This window comes from Mirounga leonina, unplaced genomic scaffold, assembly GCF_011800145.1.
Source record: "Mirounga leonina isolate KUSES-001 unplaced genomic scaffold, KU_Mleo_1.0 Mir_200, whole genome shotgun sequence".
NCBI classification, from domain to species: Eukaryota; Metazoa; Chordata; class Mammalia; order Carnivora; family Phocidae; genus Mirounga; species Mirounga leonina.
Genome location: NW_023270503.1, coordinates 3932456 through 3956002, shown reverse-complemented (window position 1 = coordinate 3956002; position 23547 = coordinate 3932456). Strand labels below are relative to the sequence as shown.

At 38.0% G+C, this 23547-nt stretch overlaps 1 protein-coding gene and 2 non-coding genes across 4 annotated transcripts in view; all 3 read right to left on the bottom strand.

The window, feature by feature from the left end:
- The window catches only part of SSH2 (slingshot protein phosphatase 2), a 244279-nt gene that overhangs the window by 53436 nt on the left and 167296 nt on the right, over nucleotides 1-23547 (bottom strand). For both annotated transcript variants that reach the window (XM_035027658.1, XM_035027659.1), the window contains 2 exons: nucleotides 8552-8655; nucleotides 5763-5827 (listed from right to left, as the gene is read on the bottom strand). In XM_035027658.1, the coding sequence (XP_034883549.1) occupies nucleotides 5763-5827; nucleotides 8552-8655 (169 nt within the window). The remainder of the gene's footprint in view (nucleotides 1-5762; nucleotides 5828-8551; nucleotides 8656-23547) is intronic.
- On the bottom strand, nucleotides 1505-1574 carry LOC118025388. The gene has a single exon (XR_004683319.1). It is a non-coding gene; the product is annotated as a small nucleolar RNA U2-30 (small nucleolar RNA).
- Nucleotides 1914-1990, bottom strand: LOC118025390. Its single transcript, XR_004683321.1, has one exon. It is a non-coding gene; the product is annotated as a small nucleolar RNA U2-19 (small nucleolar RNA).

Genomic DNA, 23547 nt, shown 5'->3' with positions numbered 1-23547 from the left:
GAAGGAAGGAAGGAAGGAAGGAAGGAAGGAAGGAAGGAAGGAAGGAATAAAAAATTCTGCAATGCTGAGAATGGACCTGAGGTTTCAAATTTCCTTTTAGGCTTCAAGATTCAAGGTTAAGAAATTAAAATTTTAAGAGCCATAGCATAAAGAAAAACCTAATACCCACCTGGGTTAGAGGTATATCTCATAGTCCTCTGCTAGGAAGAAGATTGATAAAAATCTAATCATCTAATTTTTTTTAAAAGAGATTTTATTTATTTGACAGAGAGTTAGCGAGAGCAGGAACACAAGCAGGGGGAGTGGGAGAGGGAGAAGCAGGCTTCCCACTGAGCAGGGAGACCGATGCGGGGCTCAATCCCAGGACCCGGGGATCATGACCCGAGCCGAAGGCAGACGCTTAACGACTGAGCCACCCAGGCGCTCCTCTAATAATCTAATTCATGAAGTTAATCAGAGAAATGTAATTTAAAATGGCAGTTTGTACATAATACCCTAATATTAGAATTGGCAGCAATTTCAATGTTTCCTCAGTCTCCAAAATTTACATGGAATAGATGACTGAAATAAGGCAATAATTCAGGTGCATTTGATTAACTCCAGTTCTCACTGAAAAGGATACCACTGAAGTTTATTCTAATTATCCAGCCAAAACAATATTTTGAATTTTAAAACTTTGCAACAATAGCAACTGAGAAAATTATTCCAAGAAAGTCCATTTATTGCCTAAATTTGGATCCTATTATAAGTGTCAGGTGAACTCGACTCAGCAACCTGAGGACTTAGATAGGTCTGAGAAGTCATCTGCCTCTGCTTTATTTCTGATAAGAACCCAACCTGTTTGCAAAGCTCATCTACCAAAGAGTGATGTTAAAACTTCTCTCAGTAACTAATTTAAATGTTTATAATCTAATTACAAGCAGTTCACAAACACCACCTGATAAAATAACTTCTGTCCTTAGCATCATCCAACCTCAAGAAATACTATTCCTTAAGCTTACACTGCACCTTTGCCTTTAATTTCTTTTCACCAAGAGTCTTACATTATGCCACTGCATGCAGTGTTTATCCTCAAGGAAGCCACATTACAACGTCCCAATGTCTAGACAGGCAGCTCACCCAATCCATCAGAGAGAAAGGTTTCAAAGTATGTAAATATTAAATTCTAGCCAAAAGAACAAAGCAAAGTCATTATCTAAAATTAAAACAGACTTCAGATGTGACACTAATAAACTAAAGAACACTGTTTTCAAAAGAAATAGAGCTTGAGGGAGTCTCAGGATTTTATTTTTTTAGTTTATCTCTATAAAATTCTTAAGTTAAAAAAAAATCTATGTATTATATTCTGTGTAGCCATTAAAAACAGATTTATTTGTTGACATGGAAAGATATCCAAAATAAAGTGTGAAGAAAGCAGGTTGTAAGTCAGCATTTATGCTTTTATCTCATTTTTGTAAAAAAAAAAAAAAAAAAGTGCTGACGTATACTCTTCCCCATTCAATTCTGAGCTCAAATCAACTGTAGAAACCTTCATAGTTATAAAGATCGGTAGTAAAACCTTTTCATCATTGCTCAAAACAGATTAGCCTTTCGTATATACACATTTCCGCCAATTTCATTCATCCATGAGCAAGTCCTCAGTTATCCACTTTTTAAACACACACAAACACCCCTCCTCACCCCCAGACATGTCTTGTTGTTTTAACGATTTTATTTATTTATTTATTTGAGAGAAAAAGAGAATACAGGTGGGGGGAGAAGCAGAGGGAGAAGGACAAGCAGACTCCACGCTGAGTGTGGAGCCTGATGTGGGGCTTGATCCTATAACCTGGAGATCATGACCTGAGCTGCTTAACACTGAGCCACCCAGGCTCTCCAAGTCTTATTGTTTTAAATTACTTCATACTTTTACTTCTCAGAACTACAGAGATCAATCAGGGAGACTAGTAGGTCTTCTGATACTCAGATTTGGCTATTTTTATTATTGATCCACTTCAGTAAGAGCAGAGGTCAGAGAATCTGACATACTCTTACACACACGCACACACACACACACACGAAAGACTGGACGGATGCTTATCCAAACTGCTAAGAATGGTTTTCTCAGAATATAGGATACAAAGTGATTTTTACTTTCTTCCTTACATTTCTTCCTTACCTGTATTCTATGACTTTTAAAAATTTTATATTTAGAAAAAAATAAACCCATTTTCATTTTGGGAAACTATCAATGTACTATAAAAAACAAAGCCTAAAAAGTCCTTATTTTCTTAAACTCTCCTGCAAAGTACTCAAAAACATCTTGTGCCTTATCAGTACCATAACTCTAGTTAAGAATATTAAAGTTACTTCAAATGTTAGGAAAGTTTTTCATTTTCTAGTCTATTTTTTTTTTTATTGAATGGGTATTGGGTAATGTGCAAGAGTATTAAAAAAACACGGTCTTCATTCTACCAGCTACAGTTTTCATAAATACTGAAGTTAATGCTTGGGACTGTATTTGGAATGCAGAGTTTCCCTGGAGGAAAAAATGGTTTACTCTTATTTTCAATGCTAAAGCAAAGTGTGGGATTTGGTGTCACTATCTGTTGTTGGGTTATTAAAAAAATAAAGGCAGGACTTTCAGTTGACTATCAAACTTTTAACCTTATGTACAAGCCCCAGGATGAGAATTTTAGCATTCCAAATTTAACTCAAAACAAAAGGCCTTGCTTTGAGTCTACAAATGCTCCTTTCAGTTAGAAAAGTGCTAATTTGTCCAAAGTCACACAATGTATTCACTCATTTTCTTGAAGATGACTCATTCAATAATCTGAAACATAATGACTATGTGTTTGTAACAATTCAAAACAACTGTAAAATGGCTTGTCATTTAAAATGAATTAATTCAGAGGCATCAGTTACATTTTCTGAATTTATATTTTATAAATATAAAGCAGGTAAAGCTGCATATCTTAGCAGGCCAAGAAAAAAAGTTAATTGCCAACTCTCCCTTCCCTAACTGCTTCCTTAATGTTCTCCTGTGGTTAAAATTATTTTAACGTTTAGAAGTGCAATCTAAATTCCAGAAGGTTATCAAGGAGAAAAAGATAAAGTGGTGACAGACCTCAACTTGAACTCTACCAAACTACACAATTTTTGGAAACTATAAACAAGTATCTGACAGACATCAAGTATGTGCAAGTGACCATTATTATGGGTTTTAGAGGAGATGTTCTCAAAGCATGATTCCTGGATCAGCAGCATCAATATTGATGATTCACAGGAAAACTTGTTAAAAATGCAAATTATTACTGCCTCCTCCTCCCCAAATCAAACACTGTGGGTGGAATCCAGCAAAAGGGGACAGTTCAACAAAGCTCTGCAGGTGATTCTGATGTACTCTAAGGTTTGAGTATCACTGCTTCAGAATATTAATGCTGTAAAAACTGTAGACCACCTTTGTTCAATTATAAAGAAGTGTTTAAGATAGAAGCATATAAAAATATGGACAAGATTTACATAAATGTATGATGTGATTTTCAAATTAGGATATAAAATAATTATGTAAGGATTTCTTATTTCATATTCTTTAAATTTCTTTTTTTTTTTTTTTAAAGATTTTATTTATTTATTTGACAGAGAGAGACACAGCGAGAGAGGGAACACAAGCAGGGGGAGTGGGAGAGGGAGAAGCAGGCTTCCCGCAGAGCAGGGAGCCCGATGCGGGACTCGATCCCAGGACCCCGGGACCATGACCTGAGCCGAAGGCAGTCGCTTAACCAACTGAGCCACCCAGGCGCCCCTCATGTTCTTTAAATTTCAAAGGAAGTTCCTCACTCAACAAAAATTTGTGGCCATTTTAAGGTGACAGGCAGCATTTGAGAGAAAAAAAAAATGACAGAATTTGAACACAGAATGACTAAGTGAATGAAAAATCAGTTAATTACCATAGAGTTCAGAGACCTGTTCATCAATTTTTTACAATCATTCTTGTATTATATTCATTATCTCTCTTCCCGTTCAGAAAGCAGAGATCAGCCATTTGAATTTAACATGCCGAAAGATACCCAATTTCCAAGTGACTGCCCCAACCTAGAAGGGCCAATCATCACATGCTTAGATTACTGCAGTAACTACCTAGTGGACCTCCATGACTTAAGATGGCTTCCTCCTCCCCACTATTCTGTATTAGCTTCTGAGGAATCTATCTTTTTTTTAGTAATCTCTATACCCAATGAGGGCCTCAAACTCACAATGCAGAGATCAAGAGTTGGATACTTCACTGACTGAGCAAGCCAGGTGCCCCTCTCTTAAATACTGTAGCTGTTCCACGTGATTCTTTGCTCCAAACCTTGTAACCTTTCACACTACTGCTTACTGAAAAGGTAGATGTACTACCTCCAAGGATTAATCCAGAGGGTCAGATAGGGTATACAAATGAGTGAAGTAGGCCATAGGAATATTAAATGGGTAGAAATGCTCTTCACTTTTCATAAAGAAACATACTCATCCCATTTTTGTTTTCCTATTTTAATTAAATATTCTACTATAAGAAAACTAACAGTGAAGAAATGATGACAAATAGAGACACTTGGCTTTAGAGTCTAGGAGACAACAGGATATGTGGGGATTATGGTAAATTAAAAGCCTAGGCCATACCCAAGCCTGACCCTTTGGGTCTAGCAAGTTTTATCATGTGAGAATAAGGTCCCAGTGTTGCCAGAATTTTAGATTTTTGAAGACAAGCTCCAAGTATGGATTTTTATGTGAAATCATTCAACTTTAAAATTCTGGCTCGGAGGGCACCTGGGTGGCTCAGTCAGTTAAGCATCTGCCTTCGGCTCAGGTCATGATCCTGGAATCCTGGGATTGAGTCCCGCATTGGGCTCCCTGCTCAGTGGGGAGTCTGCTTCTCCCTCTGCCCTTCACCCTGCTTGTGCTCTCTCTCTCTCAAATAAATAAAAAAAAAAAATTCTGGCTCAGAGTGAAAAACACCACCACTGTGGTCCAAACAAAACATATCTGCTACTTAGAAAAAAAAAAAAAAAAAAAATATATATATATATATATATATATATCTGCTACTTTGAGTCCCCTAGTTTGGAGCATTAAATTTCTATTTGTCTGTCTTGTTTCCTGGTATCTTATCTTCCTTACAGTAACAATAATCCCTAGATTTGGGCAGCATTTTATTCTCTTCAATATGCTTTCATGTCCATTTGATCCTCTCGACTGTGAGAGGTAGAAAGAAGATGAGGAAGCAGGCTCAGGCAAGCTAAGTAACTTGTCCAACATCACATGATTAGTAAAAGCCTAAGCCCAGGTCTCCTTACTCTGAGACCAGCACAAATCCCTGGCCCTTTTACTCTTTCCTTGTCCCTTACATGTGCTTTTGTCTCAGTCAGGTCCTCATCTAGAAGGACGGTCTTCTTTATTTCTGCCAATCTAAATTCATCATCTTTTAAGACCCAGCTCAAGCTCTACTGTATACATAAAACCTTTCTAACTAGGGCAAGTCTCAAAGTATTCTTTCTTCTGAACTTCAGTTGTTGTTATGGTCAGTAACTTACAAACTGGTGCTTATCAACAGCCTTGAATCATCAAATTATTTCACATCATTTCACATAGCTCATATCCCCAGTGATATTCTAAGCTCTTTGATGGTGTGGACATGTTATTCTTTTTTGTTCCACATAGCTCCCAGCACTCTGTTGGGACATAAAAATGACTGCTTAATGTTTGCCATCTTAGACAGTCTTTTGAGTAAGAGTTATACTTACCAGCCTGATGTTATCTTCTGGGCGGAGTAATATGAACATTGCTTGGAGATGCTGTTGGAGATCACCTGGTGATATTTATGAAACAAAAAATAATTATTCTCCACTGTAATGTCAATAGAGAGGATTCCTTCTACCTTAATAACCTGTATAAAAAAAAGTCCTGGGTCACTGAAGGACTATAATTAGACATAGAAATTAAGTGTCTTAATATAATTATTATTAACTTTAAGTGGAAAGACAGAATGGTAGACGGCATCTCTATACATTCACTTTTAGCCTATACTACATTAAAATTTCCTTTATGCTTGTCCAATGGGAGGTGCACTTGAAAGCAATCTCAGTTTTGTACTATCGTGGATGTTGATGAAAGCAATGGCGAGATCTGTTGGGCTGTGCTTTAAGGCCCACTGAAGGTAGCAAGGAGGGAATCCTGAAAATGGGGTGTGTGATGAATGGGTTTAGAATTACCTCTAACATTACAAAAAACTAACTCTTTTGCCATTCTTTTTTCTGTAAATCTTTAGTTGCACTTAACCAAAGAAGATTTTTAGATTCCCCTTAGAATAATGTCAATGGTTTAAAATGATTTCCATATTAGTGGCTGATATTCAAGTAAGAGTACTCATTAAATATAGTGGGTCCCAAGAAATAAATATTCCCCTGAACCTAATGTTAGGTCCTTTAACATGGCCAACCATTATTTGAATACACATTTGTTTCTACACATTCTCCAAAACTAAGTTGAATTTTTTTGTATTAAAGTATTACAGATTTCCTCATACCCCTTATTCTATACTAGAAAACATGGAACTTCGGCTAGTAGGAGATAATTCGATAACATACTGTTATAAATGATAACAATCGGAGAACAAAAAACTTCATTCATGCCCAACCAGGTCCAGCTCTTTTTTGAGTCTACAGTGACTGACACAGCCGCCTGATCACAGATGCCAGTGGATGCCTGTTCTCACATTCGTCTTGCAATCTACATACAAAATCTTCCTCCAGGTAACTTCAACTGTTAACAGTGAGATGAAATACTGATATGTGCAAGAAGTGGTGAGGGGTAGCAAGAAAGAAAAGTAGGTTAGCAAACAGATATTTGTTTAAAAGTTCAGCAAGTCTGAAAGCCTCCCCTTTTTTTCCCGTTTCCTTCTTTTAAAGAATGGTTTTCTTGCCGCCCACCCCCCCACCTCCATTTCAATGCTGGCTTCTGACCAATTCCATTACTGCAGAATCTTTCAACTTTCAAAATTAAAAAGGAAAATCATCATGTTTGGCCAGGTCTGTTCTAGCACATTTCAAACCCAGAGACACAATCTAAGTCTCATGTGTAAGAACCAGTATGGGCTCATAGGTATAAAACCAAGAGAAATGAAAACATATGTCCACACAAGAACTTACACATAAAGATTCACAGCAGCATTATTTGTAAGAGTCAAAAATTAGAAACAACTCAAGTGTCTATCAACCGGTGAACGGAAAAATGAAATGTGGTATATCTATACACTAGAATATTATTTGGTCATAAAAAGGAATGAAGTACTGACACATACTATAATGTAAATGACCCTTGAAAACATTATGCTAAATGAAAGGAGCCTGTCTCAAAAGATCATTTATATAATTCCACTTATATGGAACACCCAGAATGGGCAAATCTATAGACAGAGAAATAGATTAGTGGTTGTTTAGGATTGGCAGGGAGGGTGGAGGATATAGGGAATGACTGCTAATGGGTAACTGAGTTTCTTCTGTGGGGTGATGAAAATGTTCTAAAATTACAGTGATGGTAGTACAACTCTGTATATACTAAAAAACAACAACAACAACACTGAATGTATACTTTATTTTTATTTTTTTTTAAAGATTTTATTTATTTATTTATTTGACAGAGAGGGACACAGCAAGAGAGGGAACACAAGCAGGGGGAGTGGGAGAGGGAGAAGCAGGCTTCCCGCAGAGCAGGGAGCCCGATGCGGGACTCGATCCCAGGACCCTGGGATCATGACCTGAGCTGAAGGCAGTCGCTTAACCAACTGAGCCACCCAGGCGCCCCTGAATGTATACTTTAAACGGGTAAATTAGGTGAATTACATGGTATGTGAATTATATCTCACTAGAACTGTTAAAAAAAAAAAAAAAAAGAACCAGTGTGGGGAGACAAAGTGTTAGCTATAAACAATGAAGAATGACTTAAGTTACATGTTATAATTGAGTTAAGCAGCTGAGGCTTTTTAAAAATTAAGATTCCTTCTGTTCTATCAGTACAGATGACCCAAGGGAAGGATTTTTAGGATGGAGAACTTGTAGAGGACAACCATTTCTGGGTAAATAGTGGCCTAAGTCCCTACTCCAAGTGCTATTGGCCCAAAGATCCAGCTGGCTTCTTGAAAGGTCAGGCAAAAGTCAAGAAGCCCCATCCCTACTGTAAGGCTTCTTATGTGAGCTGGGTATGTGGAAACTCAGGTTTGTTAGTGGTGAAAAGTACTGTCGGTAAGCAAACTGGGTATTTGCTACTGGAAAACCTTAATTGATAAGTTACATAAGAATTCATTAGAGTATCTTTGTACCTTATTATTTTTCCAACACAAATTTATTGAACACTTACTACATATATAATGCATTCTGCTAAGTGCCAGAAAAATAGTGAAAGAAAAGTGATTATAGCACAGTACAATGCTTTCTTTCACTATTACAAGACTGTTGGAGAAACAGGGATGAGGTTGTCAGCCTTTTAGAACAAAACAAAAGAAACCAAGAAAGGAATGGTGTACGTGGAACTTTACCTGCATGCTTGTTGCGTCTGTGGCTAATTCTTGGTGCAGATGAGCCATTTCCCCGTGGTAGAAAAAGGGCAGCACCTTTGACAGTTAGAAAGCTCTCGCTGATGCTATAAGGGAAAAAGTCAAAAGGAAACAGATTATTTAAGGAAGAAAATCAGAGTATGATGGAGATCCATTTTGGGATTATTCTCTCTCCCATCTTCCAAAGTCCCAATTTCATGGGATGAAGTAAAAATAAAATTAAGAGAGACCCTTTTATTTACACAGTCCTATCTACTCTAGACAGTTTTTCTGAAGCAAAACCTACAATATTCTATATATATATGTATATTACATGGTAGCAGTTAAGAATGAAGGCTCTGGAAACAAAAAAGAGAAAGCCTCTGGAGCCAGACTGCCTGGGTTTGAATCCTGGCTCTGCTACTTCTTACCTGAGTGAATTTTAGGGGGCCTAAATTTCCTTATCAGTAAAACAAAGGTAATAAAATGAAGCTGTTGTGAGGAATCAACAAGTACACAGTTTCTTAGAGGGTGCCCTTGTGCAGAGGGATTTTTGAACTCAAAATGCAACTAAGGTATAAAATTCTCAGTTTTACTTTAGAAGTACTCTAGAAATGAAGCTGGCAGACACATCTGAGAACACTTCAGTTGCTTTTAAAATTCCCAAAGCTCTACCATAAATTTAGTTCTTAGTGTTTTATTTTTTTAATTTATTTTTTAATTCTTAGTGTTTTACTTATTTATTTATTTTAAGATTTTATTTATTTATTCATGAGAGACAGAGAGAGGCAGAGGGAGAAGCAGGCTTCCCATGAAGCAGGGAGCCCGATGCGGGACTCGATCCCAGGACCCCGGGATCATGACCTGAGCCGAAGGCAGACGCTTAACCGACTGAGCCACCCAGGCGTCCCAATTCTTAGTGTTTTAAATGACTGCATTTTAAGGTACACAAACACGGGTTACACAAATATCAATGCTATAGAAACATCTGTGGATAAGCATAAAGGTATAAATGCCTAAACTGGAGGAAACTTGAAACCCTCACCTTAATTCTTTTTTTTTCTTTTTAAAGAGTTATTTGAGAGAAAGCACACGCGTGAGTGGGGAGGCGGTGGTGGTGGATGAGGGAGGGGATCCTGGTGACCCTGAGATCATGACCTGAGCCAAAATCAAGAGTCGGGCACTCAACCAAGCCACTGAGGTGCCCCTCTTATCTTAATTCTTTTTTTTTTTTTTTTTTTTAAGATTTATGTAATTGAGAAAGAGAGCAAAAGAGAGCGTGAGAACGAGCGCATGAACATGGTGGGGAGGGGCAGAGGGAGAGAGAGAGAGAAACCCTAAGCAGACTCCACGCTGAGCCCGACGTGGGGCTGGATCCCATGACCCTGAGATCATGACCCAAGCTGATACCAAGAGTCCGACATTCAACTGACTGTGCCACCCATAGGTCTCTCATCTTAATTTTTTTTCTTTAATTTTTAAAAAATATTTTATTTATTTATTTGACAGAGAGAGAGATAGCGAGAGCAGGAACAGTGAAGCAGGGGGAGTGGGAGAGGGAGAAGCAGGCTTCCCGTGGAGCAGGGAGCCCGATGCGGGGCTCGATCCCAGGACCCTGGGATCATGACCTGAGCCGAAGGCAGACGCTTAACGACTGAGCCACCCAGGCGCCCCTCTCATCTTAATTCTTAAATGTAGTATTTCTAACTTGTGACATACAGATAGATTGGCAGCCATTTTTGTGTGTTTTAAAATAACTGGGAGCATAGTTAAAATTTTATACATCAAATGACTGCTATTGAATGTTGCAGGTGAGATGTGGTTATTTTTAGTTTACTTGAAATGATTAACTAAAGGGGGGAGGGGGAAGTAAATATCTGAAATTTGGAAAACACTAAACTTTTTGGTAAGAACTTTTAATTTTCATTTACATTTTCTTTAAGGATATAAAAGGTTGATACTGTATGTAGTTAAATTGACCCATAACCATCGGTGATCATGGGGCAGGTAACTATAGCCTGCAGAAAAAGTTATGATCTAGGAATTTAAAAAATAAGATCCTGAAGTTTTTGTTTAATTGCATCAATTTCTGTATTTATGTGAATTTATAAACTACAGTACGTTTTGAATGAGATTAATCTTGTTTAATATAAGTAAATGTGTTTGTAGACTGTGATCTCTCCAAACTAAAAAGATTAGTACTTGGAATTGTGTTCTTTATGGTTATAGTGTTGGTAAAGCACTAATACACAGAAAATAAAGGAATTACACAGTGCAAAAAAAAAAAAAGAGTGCTGCCCTTAACAAATATTAGTTATTGTTACTGGGCCTACGATTATTAGTAACAGTGTTTGATTAGTGTTCTAATCAGATGTAAATTATATTACAATAGTTAGTTACAAATAACAGACCCAAAGTTTGCCCAAAAAATTTTGTTTAAAATACACACACCATGCTGAAGTGTTACTCAAAATTTTACTTTCACTGACTTGCATTCCCACATGCAGTGAAAGGAGGACATAGGAAATGTGTTTAACCTATGGAGTTTGCCATGTTAATACCATCCTTCATGTAAATGACAGCTCAACAGAGGTGGAGATTTTCTGTTCAGGATAGCAGTAATATAATTACTAGTGAATATCCACAAAAAACAAAAAATATATCCAAACTATTTCATACCAACAGACTAAGCCTTTTAAATGTTTAAACGTTATCCACAAACTCTGAAAAGGCTAGAACTTCTAAAACACTAATGGCAAAATTTAGAAACATATAATGGAAGGGAGGGTTCCAAGTTTGCTTGGAAGTATGTTATGCAGAGTTAGCTAATGTATTGTAAATTACACTGCCTACTCAACATTTCCACTTGGGAATCCATTGGCATCTCAAATTTACATTGTCAAAACAAAGCTCTTGAGTCCCTGCAAACCTGATCCCTAGTCTCATCCACCCAAATTGTTTGGGCCAAAATACTTGACAGTCATCCTTGGTTTCTCTTTTTCCCTGCAACAGTATGTATCCTAATCCAACAGCAAACCCTGGCTTTACTTCCAAATGTATCTTGAATCTGCCCACTTAGCTCCATTACCACTTTGACAATGTTCATGGCACCATCATTTTTCAAAACTAGCACCACTGTTAAAGGTTTTTTTTTTTTTTTAGCTTTTTATTATAGAAAATTACAAATATAAACAGAAATAGAGGGGATAATATAATGAACTCCCATGTTCTCACACATTTCAGCTTTAATTCAAGTCCAATCTTTGTTTCTTCTATATCCTTACTCTCTTCACCTTGTCCCTGAAGTGAAACTAATCCCAGACATTCTATCAGCAAAAGGTCTCTTAACTGGTCTATCTGCAACCACTTCTGCACTGCGGCTATCCACTTACCAAAGAGCAACCAGAGGGATTTTATGTATCTAAAATACACGGATACATCACGTGCTTCCCTTTGTACTTACAAAGAAAAGCTGAAGTCTTTAGCTTAGACTTCAAGGCCTTGTAACATCCAATAATACATCATTTCTCTGATTTTGTACTATCTCCCCTTTTGTTCACTTGCTATAGTTGCATTGGTCTCTTTTGTTTCTTCTATATTTCAGGCCCCTTCTCAGGGCCTTTGTGCTTTTTCTTTTCTTCTATTTTTAAAAAATATTTATTTGAGAGAGAGCGCGCGCACGTGCGAGCACAAGTGGGGAAGGGGCAGAGGGAGAGGGAGAAGCAGACTCCCCGCTGAGCAGGGGACCTGATGTGGAGACTTGATCCCAGGACCTTGGGATCACGAACTGAGCTGACAGACGCTCAACCAACTGAGCCACCCAGGCGTCCCATGCTTTTTATTTTTTACTTGGGATACTTTTTCTCCTGGCCTGTCACTATTTAAGTCACAGCTCCAGTATCATCACCTCTTCCCCATCCCAATCATACTCTATCTTGCTATTCTGTTTTGTTTCCTTCAGGATATATATCATATCCTAAAAATTATGTTTACTTGTATACTTGTATTTACTTGTATACTTTATTTACTTGTATACTTGACTGTGGTTATCTCCTTATGATATCATATAAGCTCAACGAAGAGCAAGGATTTTATTTTGCTCAGTACATAATCCTTAACATTGGAAATAGTGCCAAGCACATATTAGGTGCTCAATGGCTATTTAAGGAATGAATCAATTCATCCCAGGGTCCTTCCCACACGGTTCTATCGGTCCCGTTATTGCAGCAGGAATTGTAATTTAGGACAAGAAGAAAGAAATTCTGTAATTTCACATGTAAAAAATAATTGTTACAGAACTCAATATATGTGGCAGATTAATGGATTGTAAATACAAATGTTTGATGATAAATTAATTGGCAAATAAAATTAAATCACCTCTATAATGTTGTCAGTCCAACGTTGACTCAATTTTATCCTTTAATTAAGTGGCATGAAGCTGATAAACTTTTGAGCTAACTTGCCAAATAGACTGGAACATGTCTTCTAAAAACAAACATAAGAATCCACGGATGCCACTTTAAAAATCTGCATTCTGGCTGGGAGGGGCTGCCTTTATTTTGTTTTGTTTTCATCTTTAAATAAAGCATTGTGCTCTTGTGGTCTGTTGCACAAGTCTTGTCTCTTGTTACGTTAGTGGTATGCACATGTCACCCTGCTGTGGGTCACTGTGTTTCACTCACATTACGGGAACCTAAAACAAAATGTCTTGAGTGACAGGATGAGTGGGGTACACCACAGACAGGAAATGAAATTCACACTTCTGCCAACACAGCAACTGTCTGCTTTACCAAATGTAAATATTTTAAAAATACAGACTAATATTCTACCTATTACCAAAGTTACAGCTGTGGGCACTTTGGTTTCCGGTAAGCAAAGTGGTCTCAACATCTACAAAAGAAGTATATTTGTAGAGAGCTTAAAACAACCAAGCATGCTTCAGTTATTCCTTTTGTGAGACAGAGGTAGTTTCTCTTAGACAAACACTAGTTTAAGAATAAACTTCCTGGTTTGATACATTTATTGTTGCTCATGCTTTAAAGCAAATCTAAGTGTGTTCTTTAACATGTATGTAGTGCTTTCACACGGGGAGGGTTAGGGTGGGACCAAGGACCCTTGGTTAATTCAAAGCTACCTGGAAAATTCCTGATGGTAAAAGAAAGACCAGGAGTCAAACTCACATATAGGATAAGAGAAAAGATGCTTTTCTATTTGAATCATTTACACAAATCTCCATGAACTTTTCTGATAGAACAAAATACACAGCAGATACAGCTGGGTCAGGAGACTGCCCTACTAGGTGCAGTACAGGTTTCCAGAGAGTCATGGCAGACACACTATGGATGGTACAGTCAATTGTCTTTATTCTGTGGTCCCAGATTAGGACTCTCCAGTTATCATAAAAGTGGCATATACTGTTGGTTACAGGGGATCAGGAATAAAAGTGTGGCTGATTACAAAAATCCCTTATCATCACTGAATAAAAGTCAAAGCTCTATAAATGCTGTAAAAAATGGGATAGCAGTATGATGGTGTGGAAGTGAAAAAATAAAATTCACAACCAACAGGGTTAGGTGGTTCAAATTCAACTTGAAAATTAAATGCTTAATTTGTATATGAATAAAATTATATGTAAATTTAATCACATGTACCTTAGTGTAAGGTAAAAGCTTAGTATATTTTGCTAGAACAGCAAGAGATTCATTTATGTAAATATTGGTCTTTCTGAAAAAGCTTCCTGAAGATTCAATCAACATAGAGTTGGTCTCTACTTAAAAATATAGAGAGCAAGGGAAAACTTTTACACATTTTCTGAGTCGACCAATTCTGGACTAGAAACAGGACTTTTCCAGTAAATTTTATGGAGCCATCCATAGGTGATTACAGATGCCTGAATCAGACACAAACCCAAAAGCTTTCTCAGTCTAAAGATGGAGAGTATTTAGCTGCTTGATAAGAAAATGACACAGGATCATCTCGGTAAGAAAATGACACAGTGACAAATGTTCTCCAGTCTTTATCAGAATACAATTGAAGATCACCTATTCCTCTCTTGCTATAAGATTGCTTGCTCAACAGAGAGAAAATCATTCCTAGTTAGACATATGAATAGCTAATAATAACTAACTTGACTGGATGCTTAGAGTATGCTGGGCACTAAGCTGAGCACTTGACATTATTTCATTTAATCTTCACAACAATCCTATGAAGTAGGTACTATTTTTTACCCCCAATTTACACGTTAAGAGACTGACGGACTCAAGAGATTCTACGTTATTTGCCCAAGATCACACAGCTGGTAATCCTCAGAGCAAGAATTCAAACCAAGATTTGACTTGAAAGTTCATGCTCTGGATCACTCTCTACTATGCTGTTCTAGTTTTATGATACAGTTTAAGTAAAATGAAATACAATGTTTTCCCACAGAGTTTTCAACAGAATAGAATTTAAAAGTAGACTACGGGAGTGAAAGAAAAGGACTGAAATAAATCCAGATCTCAACTCTTCTCATGCCTTTTTTGTTTCCCTTATCAAGGCCACGAACAGAAAGACTATACTGAGGGGAATCAAGAACATCTGGTTGAGAGATGAATCCAGATGGGCTGGACAGTAGAGAAAAGAACAGTAACTTCTGTTGGGAATGACAGTAGCATTTCAGTCTTGAAAATGGAGGAAAGATGACTCTGCTTTAAATAGATTTGGGGAAGCACTCTGTGCCAATCTCTCCTGATCAAAATCACTTCCTAAAGCATGAAATCTGTTAACTGGCAGTTTATTCTCAGGCATAGTGTAGAGGAAAAGGTTAACTAATGGAAGAAAATACTTCACTGTTCTGAGGTTGGAATAATTTTTTTTTTTAAGATTTTATTTACTGAGAGAGAGAGAGAGAGCACGAGAGAACACAAGAGCGCACAAGCGGAGGGAGGGTCAGAGGGAGAGGGAGAAGCAGACTCCCCGCTGAACAGGGAGCCAGACATGGGGCTTGATCCCAGGACCCTGAGATCATGACCTGAGCCGAAGGCAGATGCTTAACTGACTGAGCCACCCAGGTGCCCCGAGGTTGGAATAATTTTTGAAGAATGTGGCCAGCGTGATCATCCATGACCAGCAGAAAGGCCAAGGAAGCAAAAGAAAGCAACAACACACCAGGCCAAATTGCAGAGTATCACTTGGATACACAGTCTTCTGTTTTACATATAACATACATGAAGAGATGGATCATTTACTATGGGAAGTTGGGTTTCAGAAAGTGGATGTAATACTTTTATTTCAATATTAAAATGGAGGAAGTAGATTCTCATGTTTATAGTATTTGTAATGTTTGGTATTTCTGTCAAAGCCAAAATTTATAGGTAAATTAGGTTTTACCTATAAATTGTACAAAGTGATATGGCTGCCATTTATGTAAAACTAAAATACACTTAATCTGAACTGTTTGTTTTATTTTTGTTTTGAGGAATAATCATCTAGGGGGAAGTTTCAAATATATTCTATCCTAACATTCTCCCTTTTTTGATACGTGCTCTCTGCTTATTTAGTTGTTTAATTTTCAGATTCAGGGCACTAGGGCAGCTTCTGTCAGTTCCTTAGGTGGAGAGGAATTCATGTCCTTACTCAGCGTGACCATACCATATAGAAAGGAAATTTCATAATAAAAAGCTTCAAATATCAGACCAGAGGCCAAAAGACTACAGAGCTACCAATAACAATACCTACTGAAAAGTTTGGCTAACTCCAAAAAACAGGAAGGAAACTGGCTGCAAAAGTCAAAAGCGTATTTCCAAGTAGTGAGAAAAAGTTTGATTCTGTAACCCTAAAGGAACTTAGGGACTAGACACTAGTCTAGACTATAATGGGAGAATGTCTAAATCCAAGTATCATACATACTCTTCTCTGTAATTAAACATTCCCCAATCCCATCCTCACCCCTACCATACATGGCCATACGCTCAAATGACAGTATTAGAACAGCAATCAATACCTGGAACCCTCTCCCCCAAGGTATAAACTCCAGACACATGCCTGTGAATGCAGGCACTAGGATTATTTCTCTCCTCATAGGCAGACAAGCAGAGGCTGGGGTACATTAGTAGACAAGTTATTGGCAAAGTAGCTAAGAACTTAGGACTCCAGTTCTTACTCATTAACTATAACCATCAAACCATTTTAGTTCCAGCTAATCTTCCACTTAAACTTTCCTGTACAATGTCCAGCACAACTGCCCTCAGATGCAGCTGTTTGTTTTCCCCCTTTCCTACTTTTCTACAATCTAAGAAGAAAAGCAAAGGTCTATTTGTTTAAGGCTGAGGGAAAAACTCCTTCAGGACTATCCTGGTCTTTTCCCTATAAGCATACACAGAAGAAGAAACAAACCCAGAACATTCCTTTTGTTCATTTTGGATGCTCATTTACTTGGTAAGATCTTGTAATGATTCCATTTTGCCTCAAACATGTGCATCTTAGAAATGTTCAGATAGAATCATAATGTAGGAGCAATAATTTTTTATTTTATTTTATTTTTTTAAAAGATTTTATTTATTTATTTGAGAGAGAGAGAATGAGAGACAGAGAGCATGAGAGGGAGGAGGGTCAGAGGGAGAAGCAGACTCCCTGCTGAGCAGGGAGCCCGATGCGGGACTCGATCCCGGGACTCCAGGATCCTGACCTGAGCCGAAGGCAGTCGCTTAACCAACTGAGCCACCCAGGCGCCCGTAGGAGCAATAATTTTACCACTGGCCATATAACTCAACCTTCCAATTTCCACAGATTGGGGTACATCTGAATTGACATTTGTTATTTTTGGCTGTCCAGCAATAGATATCTCCTTCCTAATCTCCCTCTGGTCTCTACTTGGGGAATCCCTCCAAATGTGCATGGTCTTGGTGGTCTCCAACTCTGGAACTGTAAGGGGCCTTGCAGGAACCTGGCATGTGGTTTAGGCCTGGACAGTTGGAAATTCTCCCCAAATCTTAAGACAAGTTACCCAAAGGAGTGGAGTAGAGATGGTGGGGGACGGTCACATTCACTGTGGGGAGAAAGGCAAGGTATAGATCAGTCTGTTCCTACTCCCTGGGCTTCCCTGAATGCCCTTGGCTCCTGCCTGTTCCCTAAGCCTCCTGTCCATTAGGTGAGCTCTGATTTCCTTCCAACAAATATTCTGGTTAAGATAGTTAAAAATCATTTCTGATCTTGCAACAGAGAATCTGATATATCAATTGAAGTTCAAAGAATTTAATGACTTGTTGCAAGTCACACAGCTAGTTAGTTAGAACTCAGACTAAGCCCCATGTCATCTGACAGCCAGGGCAGCACTTTAACGGGTTATCCTGAGTTAGATGTTCCCACAACAGGACATACTGTGGGCCTAATAATTTGAAGCAACCAGCGGTTAAAAACACATCTGGTCAGTTCATCTAAAGAGAACAAAGACAGGATTTTACTGCAAAGCCTGGTGTGATATTTGTTCTATTTTTCACAGTATCCTGAAGATTAAGCTCAGATTCCAGTGGGGAAAAGTTTAGACATATTCCAATGAGGCAAATACTTTCACGTTGTTTCTTAAAGTTGCTTCTTCCCCTTTTTCCTTTAATAAGTTTGATGACTATTAAACATTGTTTTTAAAAAAATATCAGAAACTAGATGCCAAAAACAAAAAGTTAGGAAGACCGTGGGGCTCAGGAAGGAGGGGAAAGAAAGCCTACATAAGAAAAGAAATGGATGCAAAAGAAAAAGAGGGAGGACTCAATAAATAAAATCAGAAATGAAAGAGAAGTAACCGACACCACAGAAATATAAAGGATTATAAGAGACTAGTGTGAAAAATTATGTGCCAACAAACTGGACAACCTAGAAGAAATGGATACCTAAATGCCTAGAAACATATAATCTTCCAAAATGGAATCAGGGAGAAATAGAAAATCTGAGCAAACCAATTACTAGCAACAAAATTGAATTGGCAATAAAAAAACTCAAGTCCAGGACCAAGTGGCTTCACAGGTGAATTCTACCAAACAGTTAAAGAGTTAATACCTATTCTTTTTTTTTTAAAGATTTTATTTATTTGAGAGAGAAAATGAGAGAGAGAGAGCACACGAGAGGGGGGAGCAGGAGAGGGAGAAGCAGACTCCCTGCTGAGCAGGGAGCCTGATGCGGGACTTGATCCCTGGACTCCAGGATCATGACCTGAGCCGAAGGCAGTCACTTAACCAACTGAGCCACCCAGGCGCCCTAGTTAATACCTATTCTTCTCAAACTGTTCCAAACCACAGAAGAGGAAGATAAACTTCCAAATTTATTCTATGAGGCCAGCACTACCCAGATACCAAAACCAGACAAAAACACTAGCAAAAAAGATAACTAAAGGCCAATAGCCCTGATGAACGTGGATGCAAAAATCCTCAACAAAACACTGGCAAACCAAATACAACAACATATTCAAAGGATCATTCATCATGATCAAGTGGGATTTTTTCTAGGATGGTTCAACATCTGTAAATCAATCAATATATCACATTAACAAAATGATGGATAAAAACCATATGATCATCTCAATAGATGCAGAAAAAAGCATATGACAAAATTCAACATCTGTTCATGATAAAAACTCTCAACAAAGTAGGTTTAGAGGGAACTTACCTCAATATAATAAAGGCCATACAGAGTGAGAATCTTGTTCTCAAGAAGGTCCTTCTCCAAGGAGAGGAGAAAGGGCCTCAGCTCAAAGGAGCCCATTTCCTTTACAAGCTGAATTAACAAAGCTTCTCAGTCCTGTGGCCCTAAACTCTGGACTTAAATACTTCTCTTTCAAAAAGGTAAAGCTTAAAAGCTGTTTGGACCAGAAAGTAAATGACCTGAACAGTTCTTTCTCAGTATTTAAATTGCCAGATGTATTGGTTACCAAGACATGACCAATATTACTTGAGACCAAATTTAAAATAGTTGGTGGGAATAAAAACAAGACAAAACAAAAGGATATTAACTCAGAAACTGTTCAGCATTTGAAAAATCATTTCATTTGCATGATTCAACAAATGCCTTTCCAGGTATTTAAAACACACCTGCAGAAGGAATGCAAGCTGGGCTTTTAAGCACTTGGCCAAAATGTTGAACCCAAATCTGTTTTCAGATTTCTCTTTCACCCTAATGCAAAGCTGCTGCTTTTTTCTTTTTTTTTTAAGATTTTATTTATTTATTTTTGAGAAAGGGAGAGAGGGAAAGAAGGAGAGGGAGAGGGATTCCATTATTCATATAGATGAACATCCAACAGTTTTGTCCCCAAATTTCTCATCCTCCTAATATTCAAAGACTTCTACCTGGACTCCATTTAGATTTCTAATTCTCAGAGTCCCTTTGGAAGGCATCAGATCTTGATGGACTTGATTTCAGAAACTAAATTCCCACTTTCTGACTATAATCCCCTCTCTTGTGACTCTCATGTGTTCACTCTCTTCACCACCCTCATGGCCACTTTATCCTATATATAGATGACTTCTGATTAGTTATCTATTGTTGAGTAACAAATTACTCTAAAATGTAGAAGCTTAAAACAATAAAGATCCTTCATTATCTCACACAGTTTCTGTGGGTTAGGAATTCAGGAGCAGCTTAGCTGGGTGGTTCTGGCTCAGGGTCTCTTACCAGGATGCAGCAGGCATCTGAAGCCCTGAATAGGACTGAAAGATCTGCTTCTAAAATGGCTCCGTCAGATGGCTACTAATAGGAGACCTCAGTTCTTTGCTATGTAAACTTCTGTACTGTTCTACTTGAGTACTCTTATGACATGGCAGCTGTCTTTCCCCAGAGTAAGTGATCCAGAGAGAAAAAGGCAGAAGTGCAATGTTTTATGATTTAACCTTGGAAGTTACACACCGTAATTTCTTTCTTTCTTTTTTTAAAGATTATTTATTTTTAAAGATTTATTCTTTTCACTTTTTAGAGACAGAGAGTGAGTGAGTGTGCGTGCAAGCAGGGCGAGGGGCAGAGCGAGAGGGAGAGAAATCCTCAGACTCCCCGCTGAGCGCAGAGCCCCACGCGAGGGCTCAATTTCATGACCCCAAGACATGACCTGAGCCGAAATCGAGAATCACACGCTCAGTTGACTGGTCCACCCAGGCGCCCCTACACACCATAATTTCTGCAACACGCTATTAGTTATACAGGTTAACCATATCTAATGTAGGAGGGAGACTGCATAGGGATGTAAATACTGCAAGTCAAGAATCAATGGGAACCATCATAAAGTGGGTTGCTACAACTTCCACACTGGTTCTGCAGCTCAGATCTATCACCAGAGCCTTAGACCTATACAATCAACTGTCTACTAGACAGCTTTTTGTTGATAATGATGACAACAACTTTACCATTATTTCATTATTTGTGAAAACTTGCAATCTGGGGGCACCTGAGTGGCTCAGTCATTAAGCATCTGCCTTCGGCTCAGGTCATGATCCCAGGGTCCTGGGATCGAGCCCTGCATCGGGCTCCCTGCTCTGTGGGAAGCCTGCTTTCTCTCCCACTCCCTCTGCTTGTGTTCCCTCTTTCACCGTGTCTCTCTCTGTCAAATAAATACATAAAATCTTTAAAAACAAAAAAACTTGCAATCTGGTACAATGGCATATCCATCAAAATGTTCTCTCTGGTTCCGAGCATCATAAAATAAAGAAGATGTTGTAATTTTCATTTATTGAATACACACCCTGTGTCAGGCATGATTTTACATCACTATCTCACAACAACTCTATGAAAGGAAGTCATTCTTCCCATTTCATAGATGAAGAAACATCGATGAGAGTAACTTGCCTAAGCTTACCAATTACACAATCAGTAGGATAGAGCAGGGATAAAAATTTAGACTTACTTCCAAGTTTTTTGTTTTTGTTTTTTTAAAGTTCCATTCCATGGCTTCTTCAGCAGTTTGAGTTCTTTGCTTGTTCTGTACAATGCAGTCCCATTGCAGCCTACCCACCAGGGTAGCAACTGGGTTGAGAATTCTCAAACATCAGAAAACCAAGGGTTTGTTTGTTTGTTTCTTTCTTTTTAAATTGAGTCAGTTCAGAGTTCAGTGCTACTTTATTGCAGTCTTACGAGTAATTCTCAAAACTCCCTGGCCACAAACATTTAATACAGTCTGTAGAACACTAGTCTGTCAATTTTCCTTATCAAACCATTTCTCCTAGGGTTGTTATCTACCTTAGTAGGCTAAGAAAATGAAATAATTTGCAACAGACACTCTTAAAAGTCCCTCAAAAATATATTTTTTTAAGATTTTATCTTTTTAAGTAATCTCTGCACCCAATGTGGGGCTCAAACTCACAACACTAAGATCAAGAGTCTCATGCTCTTCTAACTGAGCCAGCCAGGTGCCCCCCAAATAATAATTCTTAAATATCAAACAAAGGGGAATAGAGAAAGGCATGGCAAAGTTTGAATGTCTTTTAAATCTATTGCCTGGTTTTCTTTATCACTGCACTGACTTTAAAGTCCTTGGGCAAATCCTTATTTTCATAACTATTTTAATGCGTATTACAGATCCCCTTGGCCATGTACTAACACACAATGAAATCCAGGAGGAACACTGTTGCCAGTGCTTAGGTTCTGTCAATTAAAAAACAGTTAACTTTTGTAAAATAGTGATGATGATGATGATGATGGAGGAAGAGGAAAAGGAAGAGAAAACAAAAACAAATAGCAAAAGGCAAAGTTCAAAGGACAATTTAAGGAGTTGTCAAAGAAAAGGAAAAAGAGAAAGCAAGCAGCAGTCTGAGGCTTAATTAGCTCACAGTTTTTAACCAGTCCAATGTTCCTTGCTTCCTACTTTCTTCCTCCTTAATCATTACAGACTCACCATAGAATTGCACCACCAGTAGAGATGAAAAGTTTACCCCACTGGTTCCTCGCAAATTTAATTTGTTGAGCTTTCTTGATGCCTGATCTAATGTTTAATAATTTTTCAAATTTACTAAATGCACATTTTAGATCAATTTATGAAGAAGCAATGACCCAAAGCACTTTCTTCCCTATTTTCCAAATACTATTCATAAGAAATCAGAGAGCTAGAGACAAAGGGTTCACACAGTAGTATTTTGCAATACTCTAGAGTGCAATGTGAAGCAATGAGAATTCCAAACATTTTAGTTAGGATTTGAAAAAAAGAAAAATATTCCAATCAAAATGATCCAAGTGTAAATTTCAATTTCATATGTTTCTGGGTGCCTGGCTGGCTCAGTCAGTGAAGCATGTGATTCTTGATCTTGGGGTTGTGAGTTTGAGCCCCATGTTGGGTGTAGAGATTACTTAAAAAAAAAAAAAAAAAAAAAGTCACATATTTGCTCCAGTGTAGCAACAGATACTGTAGTACAATCCCATGCCTAGATTGCTTTTAGATCCTGGTTGAACTAGGTCCTATAAACTCCCAAATGGCAACTCAAGACACAGGAAAACATAAGGAACAAAAGGAAATGACTTTAACTGCCAAAGGCAAAATTTTTGTACAATGACTGGAAGGAGAGCTGCAATCCTAATCCTACCATTTTCTCACATGGTAGCAGACAGCTAGTGAGGCTGTATGTGAGTTGTGTAGACTTGCTTAGTCATCGGAGGACCCTACACACCCCAGAGATTCATCCTTTAAATATCTAAGCACAGGGGACCACAGTTTCTAAAAGGAAGGTGGCTGAAGATATTCCATTTTAGCAAAACAAGAAGATACGCTCCATTTCATTCTTTTTTGTAAAACAAGAAAGGAAGAATAATGAGAGACATGGATATGGCCTTATCATTAGAGAACAAAAGGTGAGACAGCTTGATAAGGTAAACTACTAGTTACAAGTGAAGCACTGCTACCAACGGGACTAGTCAGGTGTTGGGAGAGTTGAGGCTTGCATACACAAAGGACAAAAGACATCTTTTTTCTTTTGGCTGCATGAATTGGTAAGTTTTATTTATATTTACTGTGAATACTGACATGTGGACTAATAAGTGTTTTCTATTTATGTTGCTTT